Source organism: Lissotriton vulgaris, chromosome 1_1 (genome assembly GCF_964263255.1).
Source record: "Lissotriton vulgaris chromosome 1_1, aLisVul1.2, whole genome shotgun sequence".
In the NCBI taxonomy this organism is placed as follows: Eukaryota; Metazoa; Chordata; class Amphibia; order Caudata; family Salamandridae; genus Lissotriton; species Lissotriton vulgaris.
The window spans coordinates 1,740,715,637-1,740,741,461 of NC_141685.1; the positions used below are offsets into that span (position 1 = coordinate 1,740,715,637).

Genomic DNA, 25,825 nt, shown 5'->3' on the forward strand with positions numbered 1-25,825 from the left:
TCCAAATTTTTCTTTGCTAGCGAGACCTTTGTTGGCACTTACTCTTAAGGACTCACCAAACCCGCTTCCTTGGTCTGACAAATGTCAGAAGAGTTTTTCTGAATTGCGTGATGCGTTGTGTTCTGCTCCGGTGTTGGGTACTCCCGACTACAGTAAGCCTTTTACACTCTACGTACACAAGAGAGAAGGTTATGCGCTGTCAGTGTTGACGCAACAATTTGGAGACAAACAGCGCCCATGTGCGTATTTTTCAGCTAATTTAGATCCGGTAGCTAAGGCGTTGCCTAGTTGTTTGAGAGCTACAGCGGCAGCGGCTGTTTCTATCCAACAGTCTGCTGGTTTGGTATTGGATAATACATTGATTGTGATGGTCCCACATGCAGTGGATACCTTATTGAATAAAACTAAGACTCAACATCTTAATAGTGCGCGTTTGTCAGGTTATGAGTTGACGCTTTTGGCTAGTCATGTGCACATAAAGCGGTGCAACACATTGATTCCAGCTACATTGTTGCCGATTTCTGTAGAGACAGATGCTCAAGAACAGCATGATTGTTTTCTCCGGACAGAGGAGGAAACGAAGGGTAGAGTTAATCTGAAAGATACTCCTCTTTCAAATCCAGATGGTACCTTATGGGTAGATGGTTCATGCTTTAAGCTTCCGAATGGCGATACGACTGCAGCGTATGCGGTTACGACTTTGCACACGATTATTGAAACTGCACGTATTGCACAGAATTCAGCTCAAGCAGCAGAGTTGATTGCACTGACGAGAGCGTGTGTGTTGTCGAAAGGAAAGAGAGTGAATGTGTATACTGATAGCCAATATGCATTTGGCGTGGCTCATAGCTTTGGACGTTTGTGGAGAGAGAGAGGATTTCTTACTTCCCATGGTACGAAAATTCACCATGGACAATTAGTGAATGAACTTCTTGAGTCACTTACTTTGCCGACACAAGTTGCGATTGTGAAATGCAGCGCACATAGGAAGGTTACGGATGATGTTGGTCATGGAATGCGTTTGCAGATGAAGTAGCGAGGGAAACAGCGAAAGATGTGACAAGTCGTATGTATGCTGCAGGTCCTGCTAGATGGGTTATGGCATTAGGAATGTGTGAAAACACAATAGAAAGTGTGAAATCTATTCAGGCAGAAGCTACTGAGAAAGAATTGAGTGTGTGGAGAGAGACTACGGGAATGTTGGATTCGACTGGCTAGTGGGTTGAGTTGTCAGAACACCAGCGATGGTTGTTGCCTGATGCGTATGTGTTTCCAGTGGTTACGATGGCTCATGGATTGGCTCACATCAGTTCAAAAGGGATATGTAAGTTGTTGGCTCCAGTATGGCAGAATGCTGGAATTCCTAAATGTGCTGAGAATCTGGTTAAAAACTGCATGATTTGCTTGATGCATAATCCCGGCAAGGGAACCCTAACTCCAGCGGGTCATTTCGCTCCTCCAACGTATCTGTTCGAGGTGCTACATTTAGACTTTATTCACATGGAAAGATGCAATAATTTGAAGTATGTCCTTGTGGTTGTTTGTGCCTTTTCCAGATGGATAGAGGCCTACCCCGTCAAGGATAATACTGCTTTATCTACAGCCAAGGTTTTGCTCAAAGAGTTTTTCCCTAGGTATGGATTGCCAAGGATGGTATGGAGTGACAACGGAAGTGAATTTGTGGGTCAGATTATGAAGAAAGTGTGTGCGGGTTTGGGAATCAGGCAGAAATTTCATGCTGCGAATCACCCCCAGTCAGCTGGCTTGGTCGAATGCTACAATGGCACTCTTAAACTTAAATTGGCCTTGTTACAAGCGAGTCTTACATGGCCCGATGCTCTAACACTGGCACTTTTGTCCACAAGAAAGACAGTACATTCTCGTGTGGGACTTAGCCTATACAAGATTGTTTTTGGTAGCCCGGCAAATGTTTGGGGTGTGCCGAGGCCAAATAAATACAGTGATATTGAGTATCCTATGTTGGTTGATTACTTACATGACTTGACTGCTAAATTGTGTGTTCTTCACCAACAGGTGCATGATATTTTACCTTCATCCTCTGTGGATGCAGGTCACTCGATTCAACCTGGCGAGTGGACCCTCATGAGAAACTTTCAAAGGACAAAGAATCTGGAGCCGAGGTGGACAGGCCCGTATCAAGTATTATTGGCGACTCGGACTGCCGTCAAGGTTTGCGGCAAGAAAAACTGGGTGCACGGCACCCATTGTAAAAGGGTACCCTTACCCTTACCATACGATCAGTGGGTCAAGGATGGTATTGCGGATTCTGAGACTGAAAGGATTCCGAGATTTGTACCTTTTAGTGACGCACATTTGAAATGTACTCAGTTGGAACGTGCAGATGACGAAGTTTTGCAAGAAGCTGTGCCGCCGCATTTGAGACTTGATACTATGCACCCAGAGACACTCTTTCAGGATCAAACTGTGCCTGGTAAAGAACGCTACAACTTAAGGACTAGAATGGACAAATAAAATTTGAATGTTTTTTATGAATTACACTCTTTCAGACAAGAGATTTATTTTTTTTCCTTTATCTTTTTCGAGCTACCATCCGGGTTCAGCTACAGGGTCACGGTATACGTTCTTAAGGGGTGACCTGCGTATTGACGAAAAGTCTGCGGTTCTAGGGACGTCTAGGATGCCTGGACGCACACTTAAGTGAAGAAGGAAAATTGCCGTGAGCAGCACGTTAGAGGATGGAGTCTTCTGTAACTGAGAGAGCTGTTGAAAGAATAGATTTTAAGATAAGATTTTGTAGATTGATCCGTAACAAATGTTTTATTATATTGTGTTCTTTTATGTTTTTAAGTATCACATTAGCTTGTGTGGGTTGGATTGTTTATGAAACACCACTGATATCTGCATCCACCTCCCAACCTATGCTTTCCTCTACTACTGTTTCTTTGCACCAATTTTATACGTTGCCTGAACATGAACAGACAAGGAGGTCAGAATTTGTCAATAATTTGTTTATACAGCTGTTGCATCAGCATCAGTTGTAGTAAATACCACTAATTGTTGGGTTTGTGGTCTTATGCCTCATACGACAGAAAGAGGTATGCCTCATCTGGTTTTGCCTTTTTCTTTCAATGGGTCTGTATGGGCTTTTCAGACTATGTTCATCTATGCAAATGAGGTATATCCCTTACGTTCCGTGAAAGACAATCTGAGTATTAGTGCCTTGATAAAGGGAATAGTGGATATGATCCGAGATATTGATGCATATAATGCTATCCCTAAGGATGAGGCACTGGCTTATGTTGGTTGAAACGTGACTGGATATGGTACCAGTTTGACAGAGAAGTAGAGACGAAAAAGGTCTCCCCCGATTTGGATTGTACCCCATCGAGGCCACTTTTGTTTGCAAGGTAGTGGTCAAAATTCGAGAGCTCAGCTAGGTAAGAGTGTGTGTACTCAAACCTATGTCTATTCATCTCAGACTTCTCCTCCTTTCGTGCCAGCTAAAGGCACATATTTTGTTTGTCACGACAGAGCCTACACATGGTTGCCGCCTGATTTTTCAGGAACATGCTATGTGGCGTTTCTGCTTCCCCCTACATACACTACTACTTCCGACTATCATAGAACAAGATATGGTAGAGGTGTCTTCGATCAGGAAGATACTGCAGCACAAGAAGTAGGAGACTTTTTCAAGGGTTTCCTACCGTTTTGGGGTCCTATGGCCAATAGCAGGGAATATACGACAACTTACGAGAGTGGTTGAGGCCACTATAAATGGAACTGTAGTAATGTTACAGCCGAGCTTCAAGCGGACCGTCTTATGACGTTGCAGAATCGTATGGTGTTAGACGTCATACTTGCAGATCGAGGAGGGGTATGTAAATTGATCCAATCTAGTTGCTGTGTTTTCATACCAGATAATGCCCCTACAGTGTACCAAGCCATCTCTAGATTGCGTAAGATCTCTGAGTCTATACATATAGACGAAGGAGACTGGTCATTGTCTGGATGGTTTTGGGGACTACTGTCAAAATGGGGATGGAAGATTCTGATGTTCCTTGGTATGGTTTTAGCTATCCTCTTCTCCTGTTGTCTTTGTGCTACCATGTGTGTGCGGAGACCTGTCTCGAGAGAAGTGGAGAGTAACAGGATGATGCTCCAACGACACCTTGATGATCTAATGAATATTGATATAGACCTAGATTCAGATTAACGTGAGTTTAGGACTATTGCCTACGTAATGGCAAAAGGAGGGTCTGAAGTTCTGTAAATCCTATCTTGTCCCGTGAGGTTATGGTTCAGTCACGATTTTGGTGATGTCGTACCGTAGTTAGTTAGTTCGGCTAATATGGAGTGAATTTGTCACGTTAACTAGCGAGTTCATTACGTATTCAGAGACTTTGTCTCAAATATGCATTCCATTTTGTCCGTGCCTCCATTTTGTGTTGCCATCACGTAGGCCGATGAATGTGGTCAAACGAATAAAGCGACCTGGCCTTTTCGTACCGGTATACATAAACTAGGTTCTTCTTGACTCTAAGGTGAACTGTAAGGATCTGACTCATTCACCTGAAACTGACCCTGCTTAGCCAATTTCCTTGGTTGATCGTTGTCTGAGATTGCCAATCAATGTTCAGGACATCGTTAACTTTTAGTTTCTTTACACATGCCTTATCTTGCTCGTTATCTGTCATTGTTTCCTTTCTATGTTTCTTCATTACATGCATTGTGCTTTCAATTATGGATTTGTCCGGTTTGTGGAGATTGGATTTGGGACATTCTAAATAATTTACTTTGGGTTGGGTTATTGCAAACTGAGTTTTCTGTCATGTGATACTTTGTTTGAAAATGTACCTTATTGGTTAGAATTTTGTGCAGTGGGTGTCCATTTATAATGTGAATATTGGGTATAAAAAGGGATGTTTCGCCTTACAAAATTGAGCAGTCGCCTGAGAATTTACACCATGATGTATTTCCAGGATCACTGTTACTAGCTGCAGCTAATAAATTTTGTCTTTGACGGCACCCAGAAGTATTCTGTGTCTCTGTATACCAAGACAGGTGAATCCGAAGACTTTGAGCGTGCCCCTGGTGCCGCTGGGTTTAAAACCCGGTTCTTCAGAGGAGCATTTCCTAATTGCAGTTTGCAAACCAGTGATCGGTTCAAAGGAACGGGTTCCTTTTCGTGAATCCTGTCGGGTGACCTCATAAGGAGCAGGCAGTGGTCCAGAGTACACCGATGAAAACAAATTTCAAACTATGCAAATCTGTTTTCCACAACATGTTCATTTTCTCCTCATGGCTTCATCAACAATGATAACAATAGACAGTGTGTGCTATGTTCCCTAGCAAACACGTGTGAGAGCACACCACACAAGTAAGTCATAAATATGCTTAATTGCATGTTTTATTACACATATATGAATTAATTTAACACTGGTTTACACCTGCGTGATATCTATGATATTTCATAAGGCATATGTCTACGATGAAGATACCAACTCTAGGTTACTCACAAGATGGATTACCTTTGGCTAAGCTGTAGGGCATGCATCTTTTAAGGGTTCAGTCCCTTCACCTTCTACTTATTGTAGCAATATATAACGCCTTAGAAAGCACCACACTTTACAACATTCAAGCTATGGTTAAAAGAAATCACCGTTTAAATATTTCTGAAAACTCTCCATCAAAACAATGACCCAGAATACCTGGTGGGTGTTGGCTGCAGCAGCCTTTTGCAGGGTTTCTCCTGTTCCTTCTTAGAAAGCCTAATATGGTTGAGTGAAAAGGGGTCTGTAGATGCTTTGCAAATGTTGAAGCCTGTAATCATCAGCTTTTCTGTTCCTTCTCTGCAGGAAAACGAGAGAGTAAACCATGATAATACCTATGTGGCTAAATGTGCAAAGACAACCCCTTCACCAATCCCCTTCTTAATCGCCAGATCCATATTTTCTTGCAGGTCATCAACTGGCTTACTTCTGCTCAACTGCAGGTGGCCCTGACCTGGGTAATGTTGAGCTTAGCAAAAATGGAAGTAAATTATTTCACCTCCATTCACTGCTCCTCACATGATCCAAAATCCATTCCCCTGTTGATCCATATTGCCACCACCTCCAACAGGAACCTCACAGTGCAAAATAACAGCCACATGGTGCTGTTCTCCTTTATCACCTGCACTCTCTACCATGGTTTGAACAGCTGCAAATGCAAAAACAACTGTTGATGGACAGAATGCAGAACAATGTCAATCATTCACCCCAGAACAGAGATCTGGGCACAAATCCATCGTTTTTTTGCTCACTGTGCCATTCCAGTTTGAACCCAGCCATATGCAAATCAGTCTTGACCCTGTGGCCCATGGGAACAGTCCAGCCTGAACTGCCAAGCCAGGTCCTCCCTGGACTGGAAACAAGCATCCTAGGATGGCTTGATTCCAGTGGCATAAAGTGCACGGGACTCACGTCTGAGCATACCCGTCCCACTCGGGGTGACAAATGTAAAAACAAGCATTTGCAATGCAATAGGTCTCGCATTTGCGAGATTCTGAGCTATTGACATTGTAAATGACAATGCCTTTTATTTATGTGTTTAAAAAAACCTGCAATAATAAAAGGCATTGTCATTTGCAATACCAATAGGTCAAAGTTTCTAAAATGCAAGACCTATTGCATTGCAAATGCTTGTTTTAGATTGTTCTGGTCAGTTAACATCATATGATCGGATGTACATGCAATACAGCACTATCAAATATTAGTGAAAGATTTGGTTGCAATGTGGCTTTATGCTATATACATATAAATACAAACACTTGCTTCACGGTTGTACAAATATTCGGCATGTGTGAAGGATGATTATATAGCTTTCTTTGAGACTGTCTTTAGCGACGAGTGACAGGCCATGTTTTTAATTTATCTGTTAGAGAAGCTTCATCTGCGATGTTGTGGTTAATGAACTGGTAGCATATAAAGTATTGGGATTGTCTTAATTCACAATAAAACAATTCAAATGGTTTGAAACTAAGATGCATTCCGTTAGGAAATGACGAACAAATAAAATAAAAAATAGGGTGCATTAAGGCCGAGCTGGCAAAGAAGTTATACACGTGCCTTTTATGTCAAGTGTTTAATATGATCCTTCCCATACTTGGCTGCGAGGAGTGTGTACTCGCTCTTTTAACCTTCTTTCTAGGGTGTCTTGGAGAATGTGTGCTTACGCCGGGTTAGGATTCTGAGCCTGGGGAAAGGAGAACTACACTGCGTTTTGCAGGACTTGGGGTAGGGAGTGCAAACTTTCCCTTAAGGAAAGGTCCAAATAATAGACTCTGGTGTTTGTCACAAATAGTGTGTGTTGAGGGGGGGGGGGAGGGGGGGGGGGGAGTGGAGCGTGGGGATGCATACCGACTGCACTGAGAAAGCCATGTGCTTCACGACAGCCGTAGATGGACTGGCAGTTCCCTTACATTCCAGTCACATCCTGCTCCTTAATCCTAAACAATTCTTAAAAGCTGATGGATCCCATCTGGGCTGCCTGCCTGCCAAGAAATTATTATCGCTTCTAGAGCCGAAAGGTAGTTTTTTGTGGGTAAAATCGCTGTAGGGCCGTTGAGGCTCAGATAATGTAAACCCACCCCCCAGACTTCCACGGCTCAGCAGTGAGCGACCCGCGGCTCCTCAGAGGCAGGTGCACGAGCATTGCATTGCGGGGTGTTCTTACCGGGCCCCGCACAAACAGCGCTGCAGCGAGCAACGCAAACACTGCTAAATGCACACAGTAATTACCGCTTCCACCCACCAGGCCAAACCACCACGTTAAAAGGAGTCAACCAGGAACCGCTCCAAAATAACCACGCTGGTTTATTCACCCAACTGCCCTCATGCGAGGCATTCAGCTGACCACAGAGTTATCCCCGCACACGACCACTTAGAAAGTGGTCCACACAGCAGCGCACGCTGAAGGTTGCATTAAAACTAAGCATGGGGCGAGCACTCACACCTCAACTAGCGGAATGACACAAGCGAAGAAACCCGTAGTTCCGCAGTGTTCCTGTCCCAAGTTAACTAGACGAACACTCATGCATAGAGCAGAATGAGGTAATTGTTCAACAATGTAGAAAACTGCCACAGAACAGGGGCACTTGGCCGTGAGGGATACAAGTCAACAGCCTGAGAGCACAAGTGCAGCTCCTACCTGAGCGCCAAGAGGTCAAGTCAGCTGTACGGAAAGGATGACCGGCAGCGAGCACAAGCCACCCACCCCTATCTGGGAAAGTTGCTGAGTTTACCCCATAGCAAGTGCAGGGTGTGAGTAAGCGCCCCCGCCTGGACTTCAGCAGTGCACAGGTGGACGATGGAAAGAACTGAGGCAAAGGGAGCGCTAAAGGCTCCAAGATAGGAAAAACAGTGATTCACGGTTTTTCGGTCATTAATAAGAGGCTTTGGCCCGCCGCACAGCTGTCTAATAAAAGCAAAATAACGAAGACTGGCGCTTGTTCTTTATTTGTAGTCCGTGATCGCAACATGTTTTACACAGTATTTAACATGCTGTGATGGCTGCAGCGGTCGCAGGCGCTTCACGTTCCTTGAACAAGTGCACTCATTCGGGGGCCAAGAGACGACGAGGTGCAGCATCCTGCCTGTTAGACCTGACATCATTGGCTTGAGTCTCTCCTCCATTTTTTCTGTTTGCCTCCACAGTTTTTCGATGTTTTGCTGGTATCTGCTTTGGGCGCCGTGCCACTGCTGATCAGTGCCACAGCGCAAGTGCTCCCGATGTTAAATTGATGTATCGATTGTATCCATGTTTGGCCTATTTGGTTTACTGTCAGTTCCTAGTCTAGTGCACCAGGAGTGCCGGGGCTTGTAAATACAAATGCCGCTCGTGGGCTCGCAGCACGTGTTGTGCCACCCACAAGAGCGGCCTCGTAAAAGAATCTCTTCGGGTCGGTCATTGCGAGACCCAAGTGCAGCCTAGTGCTGTCGCCCAGGCTGCGCAAGTATACCTACTTGCCAGCCCCTCAAACCTTCCCTTAACTTCATGTTAGTCACCCCTATGGTAGGCCCACGGGCAGGGTGCATTGTAAGTATAAGGTAGGACACGCCTGACCAAGTTGGCATGTCCTAATAGTGAATTACAGCCATCTTCGTTCTTCACTATTGCGAGGTAGCCTGCTCTCCCTTAGTTAGGATGGGCCGCCGGGATTATTAATGCTATGATCCTAGCTGGCTCGGGGAGCATGGTGCAATGTCGAGTTTGGTATCCCTGAACTCAGGGTTTAATTACGCATCCGTTGGTGTGGATGGTTTTTGGACTCTGGGTTTGAAAATAGCACTTTTAGAAAGTGTCTATTTTCTTGTCTAACCATATCTGGTTTCTGCTGGTCTTGCGTGTGTGTGACAGGAGCTGGGTGGCTCCAGAGGTCTGGATGAGTCAGTCTGGGATGAGTGGGACATTTGCGTTGAGAGTAGGGGGAGAGTAGTTGCTGATAGCCTGCCCTGCCTGATACAATGCTGGCTCCACCTCCTGCCAAGCGGCTGATGGCTCTGTGCCTGCCATGGACGATCGTAGCCCCACCTCCTGCCAGGAGGCCGATAGCTCTGCTCCTGCCAGTGTCAATGCTGGCTCCACCTCCTGCTGGGCATCTTAGGACCCAGCCCCAGCCCTGCTCAGTGAATAAGCCAGGTACTTCTGTCTGGCTCCGCCCACAACAGACCCAGGATGTTAGGAAAGTCCCCGGCATGGACAAAGGGATCAAAGCCGAAAAGGGGTATAAGAGAAGGACCCCTGAACTAAGAAATCAGATCACTTCTGACAAGGAACCCTGTAACCAAGGACAAGAGGCCTGCTGATCTGAGGACTTGCCTACCCCTTCTGCCAGTGTGCTGTTTGCTGGGGGGAATCCTGCAGTGCTTCTTTATTTTTGCCAAGGAACCAGGGGAGAGGAACTGTGTGTGTACTCTCACGCTTGCTAAGAAAATCTCCAAGGACTGGAAGAGTGCCAGTCTCCTGCTGAAGTCACAGGGCTAAAGGACTTCATCTGCTTAAAGTGCTATTTGCTGGAACCTGTGAATCCAGCACCTCTGAAAGAGCCAGCAATCTCGACGCCGACGGACGTCGCCGAATCCAGCTCGACGTAGTGGGTAACGGCCCCAGTGTCCCGCTTCCTCGACGACCGGCCGCAGGGCCTGATCGACGCCAGCAGCAACACCAGTGAGTGGGAGTACGGCTCCAGCTCCAAGGGACCTCGTGTCTGCACCGCTGCTGATCGCATCGCCCTCGTGCCCTCTCGACGCCGTGAGTGCTGCTCAAACTTTGCAACCGCATCATCGACAACGACGCCTGCTGAGGCCTGATCAACACCGAAGACGCAACGCCGGATTGCTCGATGTCGCTGATCATCGTGTGCTTCACTTTCCAAGGTACTGTGTTGTTGGGGGTCCGTGCGACTCCGGGCTCGACGCAGCGCTCCTCGCGGTCGACGCCGAAACCTTTGGATTAACTTTGCCTCGACGTATTTATTCCGATTGTGTACATTTTTGTCGTTATTTGGTCTTGTGCTAAGCCTTATATAAAAATCCTTATTTTTATAATACTACTGTGTCGTGTCCATTTGTAGTGCATTCATTTTATTACTGTATGTGGTCATAAATGCTTAACACACAGCCTCTGAGATAAGCCTGTTCTGCTCTGCCAAGCTACCGAGGGGGTGAGCAGGGGTTATCAAAGGGTGTGATCCCCTTGCCCTGACTAGAAAAGGTGTGTCCCTATTTGTCAGAATTGTATACCTCTGCCAACTAGAGACAGCCGGTTCTAACACTGCCGAGTCCACAGCCACAGAGCTCGTGCTCTCCTACACTCCTCGTCTTCCAGGAACTTTTCGCGACAATGAAAAGTAAAGGTGCCCAATTCTGCCCCTCAGGACTTAACAGTCACAACAAGCTTTTCTAAAAGTTTAAACAACCGCAAGAGGGAGCGAGCCGCCGAGCCGTAATAAATCCAGCGCGCGGTGGGAGACACCATGCGCGTGCACATCGCCTGTCCGGCGGCGGGCGTGCACATGGTTTGTCTCCCTTAGCGAACTAAAGCAACAAGGAGCAGAATGTAATACATCCGGGTACCGGAGGCGGGGAGGCGGCTGGAGAATTTCCGGGTCAGTAGAGGCGGCTGCTACAGGCAAGGGGTGCGCTGGGGACGCGGCATCCGCTTCCACTCGGTTTCGGCGCATGGCTGTTGGGTGCCGTTTCAATTATGCTGGCCAGGCGATGCGGTGGAGATACGGGGAGTCACGACAAAAGAGCCAGGTGAGTGGGGGGTGGCTGCGTGCATGTGTGTGTGCGCGTGTTTGTGTGTGTGTGTGTGTGTGTATATATATATATATATATATGCAGTGTGTGTCTGTGTGCGCATGCGTGAGTGAGGCTGTGAATCTGAGGCATGGCTTCTGCACGGCGCCGTGCGCGCCCTCGAGGGCAAATCGGAGACGCTCGTGCCTGTACGCTGTCTCACATTCCCCCGAACACGCTAACAAAAGGTCCTTCACTACGCTCGACCTAACAACAGTTGATGGACAGAATGCAGAACAATGTCATGTATTCACCCCAGTACAGAGATCTGGGCCTAAATCCATCGTTTTTTTTGCTCACCATGCCATTCCAGTTTGAACCCAGCCATATGCAAATCAGTCTTGACCCTGTGCCCCATGGGAAGAGTCCAGCCCAAACTGCCAAGCCAGGTCCTCCCTGGACTGGAAACAAGCATCCTAGGACCAGTTTCGGGCTTTCAGCCCTCTTCAGCAACGATAGCTTGATCCAGTGGCATGGACAGCACAGGACTCATGACTGAGCATACCCGTCCCACTCAGGGTGACAAATTCAAAAACAACAGTTGATGGGCAGAATGCAGAACAATGTCCTAAATACATCATTTTTTTGCTCACCATGCCATTCCAGTTTGAACACAGCCATATGCAAATCAATCTTGTCCCTGTGCCCCATGGGAACTGGGGTGGCTTGGTGAGCAAAACAACAATGGATTAAACCCAGGTCTGTGACTGAGGGTTAATGTTTTGCCTTTGTGCAACATTCCGTCAATCATCTTGTGTGTTTTGCTGTTCATCCTATGTGAGAAGGGTATGCCCAGACGTGGGTCCCGTGCTCACTACGCTACTGGAGTCAATCTATCCTGGCTGAAGACGGCTGAGAGCCAGAGACCGGTCCTAGGATGCTTGATTCTGGTCCAGGGAAGACATGGCTTGGCAGTTCGGGCTGGACTGTTCCCATGAGGCACAGGGTCAAGACTGATTTGCTTATGGCCATGTCTGAACTGGGGTGGCTTGGTGAGCAAAATAACAATGGATTAAACCCAGATCTGTGACTGGGGTGAATGTTTTGCCTTTGTGCAACATTCTGTTCATCATCTTGTGTGTTTTGCTGTTCACCCTATGTGGGAAGGGTATGCCCAGACATGGGTCCTGTGCTCACTACGCCACTGGAGTCAAGCTATCCTGGCTGAAGATGGCTGATCGCCAGAAACCAGTCCTAGGATGCTTGATTCCGGTAAAGGGATGGCATGGCTTGGCAGTTCGGGCTGGACTGTTCCCATGAGGCACAGGGTCAAGACTGATTTGCATATGGCCATGTCTGAACTGGGGTGGCTTGGCGAGCAAAATAACGATGGATTAAACCCAGATCTGTGACTGGGGGTGAAAGTTTTGCTATTGTGCAACATTCCGTCCATCATCTTGTGTGTTTTGTTGAACAGCTGCAAACTCTATGCCACTTCACATTCCTTTTGGTGCACCTCCGAAATAGTGCATGAAAAACCTTGTGCTTCAATAATATGCAACAAAGAAGGGGATGGAAGGAATACTTGAATTAATCTCAACCAGACATCTTTCGGCTTGCACTGGCTTCCTCAGTAAAGGATGGATGGAGTCTTGTGGTACAATGAGCGTCACATCACATCAACATTCCATCACAAGAGCAAAAGCACTGGCTAGCAATAATATTGTTTAAACTTATTTTGTCTCCTAAGTATATTAAGTGAAGCATTATTCAAGGATTAGGGCTGAGTTAGGGCTAAATGTGCATTTATATTTTAGTATGTGCTTCATATTTACCATTATTTTGTCTATACCTATATTGCATTTATATATATAAAAAAATGTAATGTATTTCAACATAAATGCAGATGATATAATGGTAACAGTAATATACATATCACTTGCACACAAATATTACAGTAGTTGATACAGACATTCAACCATCCAACACAAATGGTTCCTCTTCCTTGAAAGCATCCTTTGTCTTGCCTCCCTCATAGATACTGACCAACTTGGCTGGTTAGAGGTTCTTCACCCTGATATAATGCTACTTACAGAACATTTCATGCACTTAGTTAAGACCATCTATCAATGAACCACCACCCACATCCTCCGCTGTAGTCTTAAACCTCCCTAGTAACCCATAACGCTCAGATGACTGCCAGGTCCCACTCCTCTGCCGCTCTTGTCTATGTGCTGGAACATCCAAGCAGTGGACCTAGGACTATCACCATCTCTATTGGTGCTTATAACTGCACCTAAGGAACACTAATTTCATTGTGAGTCATTCTGACAATGAACACCTTAATCCCTACTATGTAAAATGCCTCACCAGCTATGGGCTTCCAAGAACTTTCAGTTTTCAGCTAAGGTGTTTGTCAACATCCCAGCTACCCCATTCCACCCACATTTGTTCCATGGGTTGTGTTTCCATGTTTTGTATGGCAGATATGTATGTACTGCATTAAGGATCTAAATATGGAATTTTTGTATGAGATGTGATTCTTCAAAATATACAAATACAAGCTTGTTTTTGTATCTTATTTAGCGTACCAGAGAAGCGAACGAGTAATAACAAGACAGTAGGCAATCCTCTTTTCTCTGTCCCAGCACCATATAACATAATTACACTAAACAGGGGTTTAACTTTAGGCAGGTTTTAAGGGTGTGGTACTCCACAAATAAATACATTCCTGACTTGGCAGATGGATCTGGGGGCCCTGAGTCGGGCCTGCTATGTCTGTGTTGGGTTTTAGAGACAGTATTAACTTGTTCATTTTTTGAATCAGGAATTTAAAGATGTATTGACTTATTTACAAAGAAATTAGGTAATCTGCAAACCTAGAAGACGCTCTTATGAGCAGGTGCAGATAACCACTATTTGTAATTCACAAACATTGACTGGAACAGGCTTGGACAGATGCTCCAGTCTCACTTTTCCAGGAACACTACTGGACAAGCCAAGTGACATTCTGGTTCTGTGTGACATTTTGGATTGTACTATTTCCAAAATGCAGATTGCACAAACAGTACACTTTCTGCTTATGGATTTTTTTCCTGCAAAGAGAAACCCATTCCCTTGCAAACTACAACAATTTGGGGTGTTCCGTTTCTCTTGCCACTCTTAAAACGGATTTACTTCCCGTCTTGCTGGAGCAAATCTCTGACTGTCTAAAATGTGGAAAAGGGCCTGATAGGAGTTTGAGAATACCCCAAACACTCACAAGTTGGTGGGCATTCACAAACTCTCAAGGCAGACCTTGGTTGTGCCTTCCACATCCAACTTCTTTCATTATGCTACTGCATAATTCTACAAAGTGACATACAATCCTTTGGTGGATACTTGACAGGCATGTGTTTACGGTCATAAAACAGGATTTGTGAATTGGGTCCACAATGTCAATATGTTATGGAATGGAGGAAGCCAATGTAAATAGCAATGGCTTACATTCCTGTTTTGGGGGGAGGTGGTGTATGAAATGAGACAGCAGGTCAAAAGAACACAACACCCCATACTTTTTTAATTTAAAATTGCAGAGCTAGACTGTGAGCTGAAAACAGCCCTGGAAAATGCTATTAATTTCAGTCATTATTCCATTGACCAGGAGCAACACAGAAAGGTAGTATGACCCTTTCCAGAAAGTTATGGGCAATCTCACCAGCAAAATCAGAAACAAATTTGGGACTTAACAATTAATTTGGCAGCACATTTTCTAAAAGACATTATTGGTTAAAAAGTGTCAGATTTAAAGAAATGTCAGGAATTAGCACAACAGATTTGGGTGCTCACATATGTGCTGTATCCCTTGGTCATCTCACTCCTCGATCTTGTCAGCAACCTCTTCTTTAGTTGGGAAATTTGCGGTTCACACCCTCTGAATCTCACCAACTACGCTAAGCTACAACCCGGTGCTAAAATTAACAAGTTGAGTTTGAACACATGCATCGCTGCAAGTTCCTTGGCTGGTGATAAAGATAAACAAAATTGTTTTAAATCAATTATCTATATAAACCGGGAAGTCATATTTGTAGAAACATCGCCCACAATGTACATTGTCCTGTGCGGTCGCTCCCCTCGCCCTCTGCCTCCCCCAGACGCTGCACTCACTGCTGACTGTTTCCGCGCCTGCCTGCCTGCCTGCCTGCCTGCTGTTGAAGCGCACTCAGCGCTTGGTATCGTTTTGCAGTTTATTTACTTGCTATTAAATTAGTGCACTCGGCGCTTGGTGATATTTGCCTGCTTGCTCAATATTGTTTTCCTGCTGCGCATCACTGCTAGTTGGTGAGGGGAAGAGACGATTGTGTGGGGTGCATTTCTCTGTATTTTGTAGCGTGTTGCCCACTCCGGCTGTGTCTCAGTTTCGGTTCTGTTAACCCTCGGCAGCCCGTGGCTCCTCCCAGATCCCGCCTCCCAGCTGCCCCTCCCACGCTCCGCCCCCCTCCACTCTCCATTTATGTCAGATGCCCCAACGCGCAGCGTCCACGCGCTGCGGCCGCGCCGAAGGTGCACCAAAGGTAAGCCCGTCTACGCCCGTCCGCGCCTGGCCAGCGCCCAGTGCCAGACCCCCTGCTTCCCGCAATGCCCAGCCCACTCGCATCACTTACGATGCCACCACCCTCCTAGCCCTTAATCCCGGCCGTTCCCCCAACTGCGTCCAAGCCGCTCCTGGACACACCCATGGACCCTTCTCTTGCAACTCCTGCAAGTTCGACGGCACCAAAACCAACTCCTCATCCACCAACACCAAACAGAGACCTGACACCAACCACCTAAAATGCATCCTGCTCAACACCCGCACGGTCCACAGACACGCCATCGACCTCTGGAATCTACTAGACACCATCTCACCGGACGTCGCCTTCCTAACAGAAACATGGATGAATGCCTCTTCAGCCCCAGACATCACCATTGCCATCCCGGAAGGATACAAGGTCATCCGTAAGGACCGCATCAAGAAAACAGGAGGAGGCATCGCTATCGTCCATAAGAACTCCATCCGCATCTCAACCAGCTCAGACGTCAACCTTGCCAGCGCCGAACACCTCCACTTCCAGATCCACACCGACCCCAAGACCACACTCAGAGGCACCCTCCTCTACCGGCCTCCAGGACCCCGAGCACAATTCAGTGACGACGTCACTGACTTTATCACCCCACACGCCCTCCCCTCCGAGGACTACATTCTATTGGGAGACCTAAATTTTCACCTGGAAAAGAGCAATGACAGCAGCGCCACCACCCTTCTGGACAATCTCGCCAACCTCTGACTCAAACAACTTGTCACTACCCCCACCCACATTGCAGGTCACACACTCGACCCTATCTTCACCTCCAGCAAACATGTCTCATTCAGTCACACCACAGCTCTTCATTGGACGGACCACAGCTGCGTTCACTTTATCTACAATAAGACCACAATCCACAACCATCCTCAACCCACCCTGCGAAGAAACTGGAACAAAATCACCATCGACCAGATCTCCTCATCGCTTCTTCTAAACCCCCCCACCCACTCCTCAAACCCCGACCAAGCAGCCATTAACCTCACCCAATGGCTATCCAACAGCGCCGACATCCTAGCACCGTTGAAAAAACGTCAAATCAAACTAGGCAGCAAAAACGCCTCCTGGTTCAACGATGATCTTAAGAAATCGAAGAAACTCTGTCGCTCCCTCGAGAAGGCCTGGAAAAAAGACCCAAACACCAGCACCAGGGACGCCTTCAAAAACGCCACCCGCATACACCACCAACTAATCCGGTCTGCCAAGAAAGCCGCATTCAAAGACCGACTAGATAACAACGCCCACAACAGCAAGGAATTATTCAACATCGGCAAAGAATTTACAAACCCATCAGCCAACTCCAACGACATCACCCCTTCACAAGCCCTCTGCGACTCCCTAGCTTCCTTCTTCCACAACAAAATCGCAGACATCCACAACAGCTTCGACAACCGACCTGGAGATCAACCCACCCAACCTTCTGCAGGACCTTCACCCCCCTTGAACATCCTTAACGACTGGAACCCAATCTCCACTGAGGACACCATCCGCCTGATGAACTCCATCCACTCAGGATCCCCAACTGACCCATGCCCTCACCACATCTTCAACAAAGCAGACTCCATCATAGCCACACACCTCCGAGATGTCATCAACTGCTCCCTCAACTCCGCCACCTTCCCGGAAAGCTGGAAACACGCAGAACTCAGCGCCCTTCTGAAAAAACCCACAGCTGACCCCACCAAACTCAAAAACTACCGCCCCATCTTGCTTCTTCCATTCCCGGCCAAAGCCATCGAGAAAGCTGTCAACAACCAGCTCGCCACCTTCCTCGAAACCAACAAATCCCTCGACTCCTCACAGTCCGGCTTCCGAGCCAAACACAGCACTGAGACCGCACTTATCGCAGCAACAGACGACATTCTAACTCTACTGGACAATGGAGACACAGTCGCCCTCATCCTCCTCGACCTCTCTGCTGCCTTCGACACAGTCTGTCATAGCACCCTGCTACAGCGCCTCAGAAACGTCGGAATCCAAGGAAAAGCACTGGAATGGATCACCTCGTTCCTCACCGGAAGAACCCAGAGAGTCCGCCTCCCACCATTCAAGTCAGAAGCCTCTGAAGTCATCTGCGGCGTGCCACAAGGATCGTCACTCAGCCCCACCCTCTTCAACATATACATGAGCCCCCTTGCGGCCATCGCTCGCCAACACAATCTCAACATCATCTCCTACGCTGACGACACTCATCTGATCCTCTCACTCACCAAAGACCCTAACACCGCCAAAACCAACTTACACGAAGGAATGAAAGAAGTAGCCGAGTGGTTGAAGCACAGCCGTCTGAAACTGAACTCAGACAAAACAGAAGTCCTCATCTTAGGCTCCTCCCCTCCGCCTGGGATGACTCTTGGTGGCCGGAGGCCCTTGGAAAAGCTCCCATCCCGACGGACCACGCACGGAACCTGGGCGTCATCCTGGACTCCTCACTCTCGATGACCAGACAAGTCAACGCCGTTTCATCATCTTGCTTCAACATTCTTCGCATGCTCAAAAAAACATTTCGCTGGATCCCCACCGAAACTAGAAAAACGGTCACCCACGCACTGGTCACGAGCCGACTGGACTACGGAAACACCCTATACGCCGGTACCACCACAAAACTCCAGAAAAAACTCCAACGCATCCAGAACACTTCAGCCAGGCTCATACTAGACATCCCACGTAAAGAACACATCTCTGGTCACCTGAAAAACCTCCACTGGCTCCCCGTAAATAAGAGGATTACTTTCCGCCTCCTAACCCACGCACACAAAGCACTTTACGAACTTGGACCCGAATGCCTCAACACACGACTGTCCTTCTACACCCCCTCCCGTCAGCTACGATCCTCCAACCAAGCCCTTGCCACTGTACCTCGCATCAACAAAACCACCATGGGAGGCAGATCCTTCTCCTACCTGGCAGCTAAAACTTGGACCTCACTTCCCACTCACCTTCGCCTTACTCAGAACCACATAGCATTCAGAAAGCAACTTAAAACTTGGATATTCGACAAGTAATTCCCCACCCTTCCTCAAGCACCTTGAGACCCTATGGGTATGTAGCGCGCTATATAAATCTCTTGACTTGACTTGACTTGACTTTAGAAATTAAAATTTGTGCCTGATTACAAGTGAAATACGACTATGCCAGCACTTCCAAATGCTTGTATTAAAATATGCTGGCATAGAGAGAGGTGCAAAAAACACAGTTGATGGACAGAATGTACAACAATGTCATACATTCACCCCAGGACAAGGATCTGGGCCTAAATCCATCGTTTTTTTGCACTCCACACCACCCTGGGTTAGACACTGGCTATATGCAAATCAGCTCTGACCCTGTGCCTCATGGGAACAGTCCAGTCCGAACTACCAAGCCATGTCTTTCCCAGACCGGAATCAAGCATTAAAAAATAGCGACTCACAAAATAGGGTTTAGTGACTCGCAATTAGACGCAGGTTTCTCGTGATAGTGATTTCTGCTACGCTTATGATCTCAGGACCTTGAGACCTAAGCCCCTTATGTGGGGTTTCACTCTTTTCTTGCTTATATTGGAGCTTCTATCTGAACCTGGATATAAACCTTTGGAGATTTTTTATTTTACATGACTATTTGCTATGCAATATGGAATTTTGATTGCAGTGTGAGAATATACCTTATTAGAATTGCCCTGAGGAAGTCTTTTCCGTATTCCGCTTTTAGACGAAACACGTGTTGGCTAGGATCCACAAGGATGCTACTATGAAAAAATAAAGGAAGAAGAAAAAGTAGACGTGTGGACTTGAACCTTTTGTTGGACATTTACTTGTAAACAATTGTACTTTTGCCTTTGCTCGGGATACAACGGTTTTAGGCATCCCTTCCTAGTTGCAACTCGTAGCCCTATGTATTAATGTTTTGTGACCACAATTGCGGTCGCAAAACACTCGCAGTTTACAACCCTTTTCAAGATGGTGGTAATGCAGTCGCAAATGCAGGGGAAATTATTTTTGGGGGGCAGGCAGTGATCCCACGGACCACTACCTGCCCTTACACAATGAAAAGAAAACATTTCATTATTTCTTTTTTTAATGCATCCCGTTTTCTTTAAGGAAAACGGGCTGCATTAAAAAATAAAAAACTGTTTTATTTAAAAGCTGTCCCAGACATGTAGGTCTGCTGAGCCCAGCAGGCCACCATACCTGGGAGGGCCAGCCATTCCCAATGGGGTCGCAAATTGCGAGTGTCTCATTAATAATAATGAAGGTTCGCATTTGGGACCCCGCTGGGAATCTCAATCAGTGTCTCAAACACTGTTGTACATCGTAGATTGCGAGTCGCAATTTGCGAGGCGCAATTTGCGAGTCGCAATTGTGTGCAAATTGCGAGTCGCAATTTATAATGATCGCACATTTTGCCCTTAGTCTTTTTAATAGAAATTGAAATTCTTCAGCAGGGTGAGGTTGAAAGATGCATCTGACAAACCCCTATATAAGCTGGATAGCCAATGGATGAGGTTCCGCTGGAGCTATTGGTGTTGACAGGAAAAGCTCAGAGCAGGAAATATTAGATTTTACAGTTGCCAAAGTCCCGAAAGGACAGTTAGGTTGTGAAACTTAACCTGGTCAAGAGATTGGAATTTTCTTTTTTAGAGCCCTAAATCGTCAAAAAGGGCAATTCTGAAGCTGTATCCATCAAAGTTCCTCTAAAATCAGACCCCTTTGCCATGAGGTTCTGTTGAACCTCCGAAACACTTAAAAGTCCAGGAAAAAAGACTCCTGAAGCTTTTTATGTCCCTTTAGCCTCACTGGAGTACAGTAAATTGCACCATGGAACCCAAATCTTAATTCTGGGTGCGAGTAAGAGCAGGTCCTTCCCTTCAGGTCTCCACACAGATGAGACAGAATTTCCAGTTCTCTTCTGTTCCGCTACAGGCCCAGAAAGTGCCCTGATGACCTGTGTGTGAGATGCTTATTTTGTTTAATTCACTAATTAGGTGATATGGGAACTCCTGGACACTTCTTGACTAATGGGAGAAAAGTCCTCAAGGGTAAATCTTCTCACTTTTACAGCACATTTTGGTTGCCTCACTGCAACAATTCCACCCCATTCTCAGTAAAATCCATCATGGCAAAATCTTTGCGCCCCTGTAGGGAGCTTGTGGCGCTCCTGGGAGTGTGTTTAGGGTAATTAACAGTCCCCAGGCACTCCAAATTGGTTCTGGGGCCAGCTACTTCCTCCACTGAGGCTAAATTAAGGAGTTAAAGTGTATTTTGGAATCAAAAGACCACTTGTCTGCAGGCTTTGCTTACCACGAAACTAAAAATGTTTGCGACAATCGTGTACACTCCTAAATTGTCCAGCCTGCATTAAGCTGGGTTACATTCCTTCCACACCCTCCTATAACCCCTATGAACAATCCAGCCAGACTCAAGCCATTGTCTTCGCTCTGAGAGAATTAGTTCACACCTCATCAAAGCTGCATTGGCAGGCTAGCTGCAAGGAGGCCAACGTGGGCTTCAGGAAGGAAAAGTATTACTTTTTAAAAATTACCTTATATATGTTTATATCCATCTGTCAAAAAATCAACTTCACCATTGAATCAGATTTTTTATAAATATTAAAAAGCAGTGGTCAAACCTTCTCTTTAGTGTATTCCAAACCAAATACACAAGACTAACACATTAACAGTACTTTAGATTGTTCTTGATAGAACTAGCTAGGGCCCTAAAAATGAAAATAGCTTTCGAATAAAGGTAACTGTAAGAACATGCAAACTTTAAAGTCTTACATGTTCCACTTTTACGTACCATGGAACCTGGCTTTGATGGCTACAAGTCTACATACTTAATATTTAAAAGTAGGGGTTCCCTCTTGCAAAATAGTTTCTTTTGGCAAGTATACCTATAGTTTAAATGCTGCAGGAGTCAGTCTACACATGTATGCTTGAAGCCATGTTTTCCTTCTCAGCTTAGTGAATGACACAATATGGGCTGCATTCCACAGGTGACATTTAACTTTTCATGTCATTGGTATATTTCCTGTGCCCTCTACTATGGCTTTTTTTTTTTTTTTTTACAAAGCTTTATTTCGATATGATAATATCTTAAAAGCACAAAACAGTTAAAATACAATTCATAATATTAAAAACACTCAATAAATAATTAAAAAGACAGTTTAAAACAGTATTAAACAATTTACAGCTTTGAGTTTAAAAGAAAACAGGATGCCAAGGATTGCCTGAAAGAGGGTTCATCGCATAGCTTTACATCTGATCACCCACGCCCAACTAAGAAATTTGGCTACCCCACACGCCAGTACTGTGTTAGAATCTGATTGCAAGATTCTTAGAGCTGGGGCATAACATCTAGTCTTGAGAAGGAGACAAACAGGTTTTAACCATTTAGATCTGGGCTTGTTGTAGGCACAGCAGACGAAGAAAACATGTGGGATAGTTTCCAGTTCGGTGCTGCAGTGTGGGCAGGTGGCAGGCGTCTGGTATGAGGGTTTCCATTTTGAGGTGCGTTCGCGGACTGGTAGGGTTCCTATTCTAAACTGTACATACAAAGCCCTGTCTTTTGGTTTTCTAATAACGTCCAGGTAGGGTTCAAGAAAGGGAACAGTTTATGCAGTCGGAACTCATCGGTGAGCCTGCCCAAGTTATCCGCTCTAGATTCCTGGGCATCCACCCACCGCCGATAAGCCCGATTGACTTCTAATTTGGACAATGAAGCACCGGACTCCCATGCCACCCAAAGGCCGATGGCCAACAGGAGTTCCTTTAATTTGGAAAGCCAGGCTATTTTATGTGACCCCTGCAAGCTCATGATTTCTTTGAGGCCGTCTGCGTAGCTCTCTAGCTCCGGTGTACGCCACAGGCGAGCCCAATAAAGAAGCGGACGCAGAATTATAAGGTCTTTGATAGATCTGCGTCCAAAATCGTATTGAATGGGCTTGCTAGGGGAACTCCTGGGGATGGACAACAGCTCTTCATAAAATTGGTTTTCAGCCATTGCTAGCAGGTCAACATTGCTAAAACCCCAGAGCTCTGCCCCGTACAGTGCACTGCCTACTGCTTTTGCTGAATAGATCTCTAGAGCAGGGGCTATGGGTCTAGAAACTGAAGATCTATGCTCCCTGCTTATAGCACCCACGACCCGTTTGTGGTTTAAGGCCATTTTTTCAATGTGGGTTTCCACTTGAGTTGGTCAGATATCCTAATCCCAAGATAATCAAACGTTTTGACCCGCTCAAGCGGCTCTTCATTGAGGGTGAGCGTGCGATTAGCTTTTTTGCTGGGATTGAAATAAAGGAGCTTAGTTTTGGAAGTATTGATGACCAAGCCCCTTAATTTGCAAAAGTCACAAAATCGATCTAGCAATTTTTGGAGCCCCATGGGCGTTTTGGAAACTAATAACGTGTCGTCAGCAAAGAGCATGGCGGGGACCTTCACACCGGCCAAACTAGGGGCGTCAGCATCGATGTCAGTTAAAAAAGAAACCACCCCATTGACAAATAGGGAAAAGAGGGTCGGCGCCAGAACACACCCTTGGCGGACACCTCTGTTCACCGGAATTTTTTCTGTTAACTGCTCCTTCGTGCCCCACCGAATGCGTGCGTAGGTTCCATCGTGCATGCGAGCCAGCAGGTGCAGAATGGGCGGAGGGAACCCCATCTCGTGAAGGACTGCCCACAGCCTCCCTTGGGGGACCAGATCGAACGCGGTCTTCAAATCGATGAAGGCCAGGTACAGACCACCCTTGCTAATTGAGACGGTCTTCCAATGCAATAGTAGCAGTCTGAAAGCCTGGTCAACAGTACTTGTACAGGCCCTAAACCCCGCCTGGAAGGGGGAGATGATGTTATTCTCCTCTGCCCAAGATAGGATCCTTTCGAGGAGGACTCTGCTAACCACCTTCTGACCAGCGTCAATCAGGCTGATCGGCCGATAGTTGGCAGGGTCACCCCTCGGCCCCCTCTTATATATATAGGGATCACTTCTGCTCCCTTCCAGGAGTTTGGGACTGGAGACCCTTGGAGAAGGGCATTGGTCAAGAAGGCGAAGAACTTGGACCATTGCTTAGGGCAGGCACGGAACAGATCGTCAGGAATGCCATCCTTGCCCAGTGCCTTGCCTGGGACGATTTTGTTGATTGCATATTCTACCTCCCATTGCCCTATTCGGTCCATGAATGGGGGTAAGTCATGGTGGAGTGGTGAGTGTTCAGCTGTTACATCGGGATTCTCGGGGGCCCCTACCCCTGCATACAGTTTCCTGAAGTGATCGTACCATTCCCCATCCGTGATGTGGTTGGGTAGTTGGTCTGTTCCATCGCCATTATTATTTCTCACTAGAGCCCAAAAGCGTTCCCCATTCCTATTCTGGCTAGCCAACTTTAACTCCTCCCAGTGGGAATCATCCCAAGCCCTTTTTACCACTAATAGTGCGCGCCTATACACGGCGCGAGCTAGGCGAACCTCAGTTGGATCTCGGGTTTTGATGGCACAGATTAAATTAGACTTAGCCTCCCTGCAATCGTGGGTATACCACCTGGCAGCAGGTTTCCTTCGTTTCTGCTGGCTTGTCCCACCTCTGTCATGGAAGAGGGCGGCCATTCTATCTATTGTCTCCTCATATACCATATTAACCTGAGCGGCACATCGGCACAGAGTGTAAACATGGAAAGTAGAATAGCCGGGCTTATATACTGGTTCCAAGCACCATGTCTCTTGGAAAATACACAGGTCGTACCTTTCTATCAGTTCATTCCAATCAGGGAGGGTTATTTTATTCCTGAGCCCTGCGATGTTCCAAGAAACCACGCTCAAGTCTCTACTTTTACCATTTGTGGGTATTGTGACAGGTTCAGTCCCGTATCCAACTGAGGAATTTGGGGTGTTGGGACTGGCGGGAACTATGAGCTCCTCGATCCCAGCGTTACCTGTAACCTGCGGCGTATTACAATCTGCCTCAATTCTACTCTCGTGTGTGGAACAATTATTGCCCTCTGCTTTATGGTTGTCATCCCCGGTTACCAAATGGATGGGCATTGAGTTACCACAGTCTAGACTTAAACTCTGTAAGGTACAAATTTGGTTGTCTGTAGTTTCAGTTAAGGCTATAGGTGAACGAGATGTTCCCGGGGATTCCATAAGTCAATCAACGGCCTCCAGTGCACTATACCTATTTTAACAGGGAATGGCTTTAGTAGAAGGCTTAATATGTATATTGAGGATTAGCCAATTTAGGCAGTCAAAGCACAAACGCTGAGGCAGGTCTGCAGTGCCTCAGTATGCAGAGTTAAAAAATCAACATTATCAGTAATAGGGAGATCACGCAAAAAAGAGGTACTTTCTCTCTAATGGATTTCCAATGCAGTTACCTTGTTGTTGCAGGCCACAGTGGCTGATCGTAGTTTGGCTGATGCATTCTTCCCTCATCTCTAGTCCATTTTGCCCTGGAAATGGATTCAGTGTTATTTCTTGCACTCTTGACACTTTGAATGCTTTTCACACTTTGGTCATCATCGTCTCCATGAAAATCTCTGACATTGTGTAGTTTTACTCTTCCCTTTGACCTACTCTAAAGAAAAAGAAAAAGAAAAGAAAACGATTTAAAAAATCCATGTTGTACATGTCTACGAATAGGAAGGCCCCTATGAAAATGGTGAAAGAATATGTTGGGTTGGGTAAAGGCCCTCTATGTCTCTGGTATGACTAAACCTCATATGTAAGTTATGTAACAAGAAAGGAAGACTCTGGTAATGAAGAATACTTCTGTATAATTCAGGCACAATAGCGAAAAATAGCAGATGGGATGGGACTACATTTCCTTAACACAGTGATAGAAATGAATGTTTTAACAGCATTATTCTAATGTCACTCTTTTCATCTTCTAATGTTTTCAACTTAATCAAGTCCTGTCCCCTTAAAAAGAGTTACTGCTCTTTTATGAACTTTCTTTGTGGCATGCTTTTGGGTATGTTACTTGTAAAA

General features: G+C 46.1%; 1 protein-coding gene across 1 annotated transcript in view; it reads right to left on the reverse strand.

Annotated features, from left to right (window-relative positions):
• LOC147751132 (uncharacterized) overlaps positions 1–25,825 on the reverse strand; it is a 64,772-nt gene that overhangs the window by 35,358 nt on the left and 3,589 nt on the right. Inside the window, exons 2-3 of the mRNA XM_086937844.1 lie at positions 25,213–25,412; positions 5,691–5,831 (exon numbers count right to left, since the gene is read on the reverse strand). Of these exons, the coding sequence (XP_086793970.1) occupies positions 5,691–5,831; positions 25,213–25,412 (341 nt within the window). The remainder of the gene's footprint in view (positions 1–5,690; positions 5,832–25,212; positions 25,413–25,825) is intronic.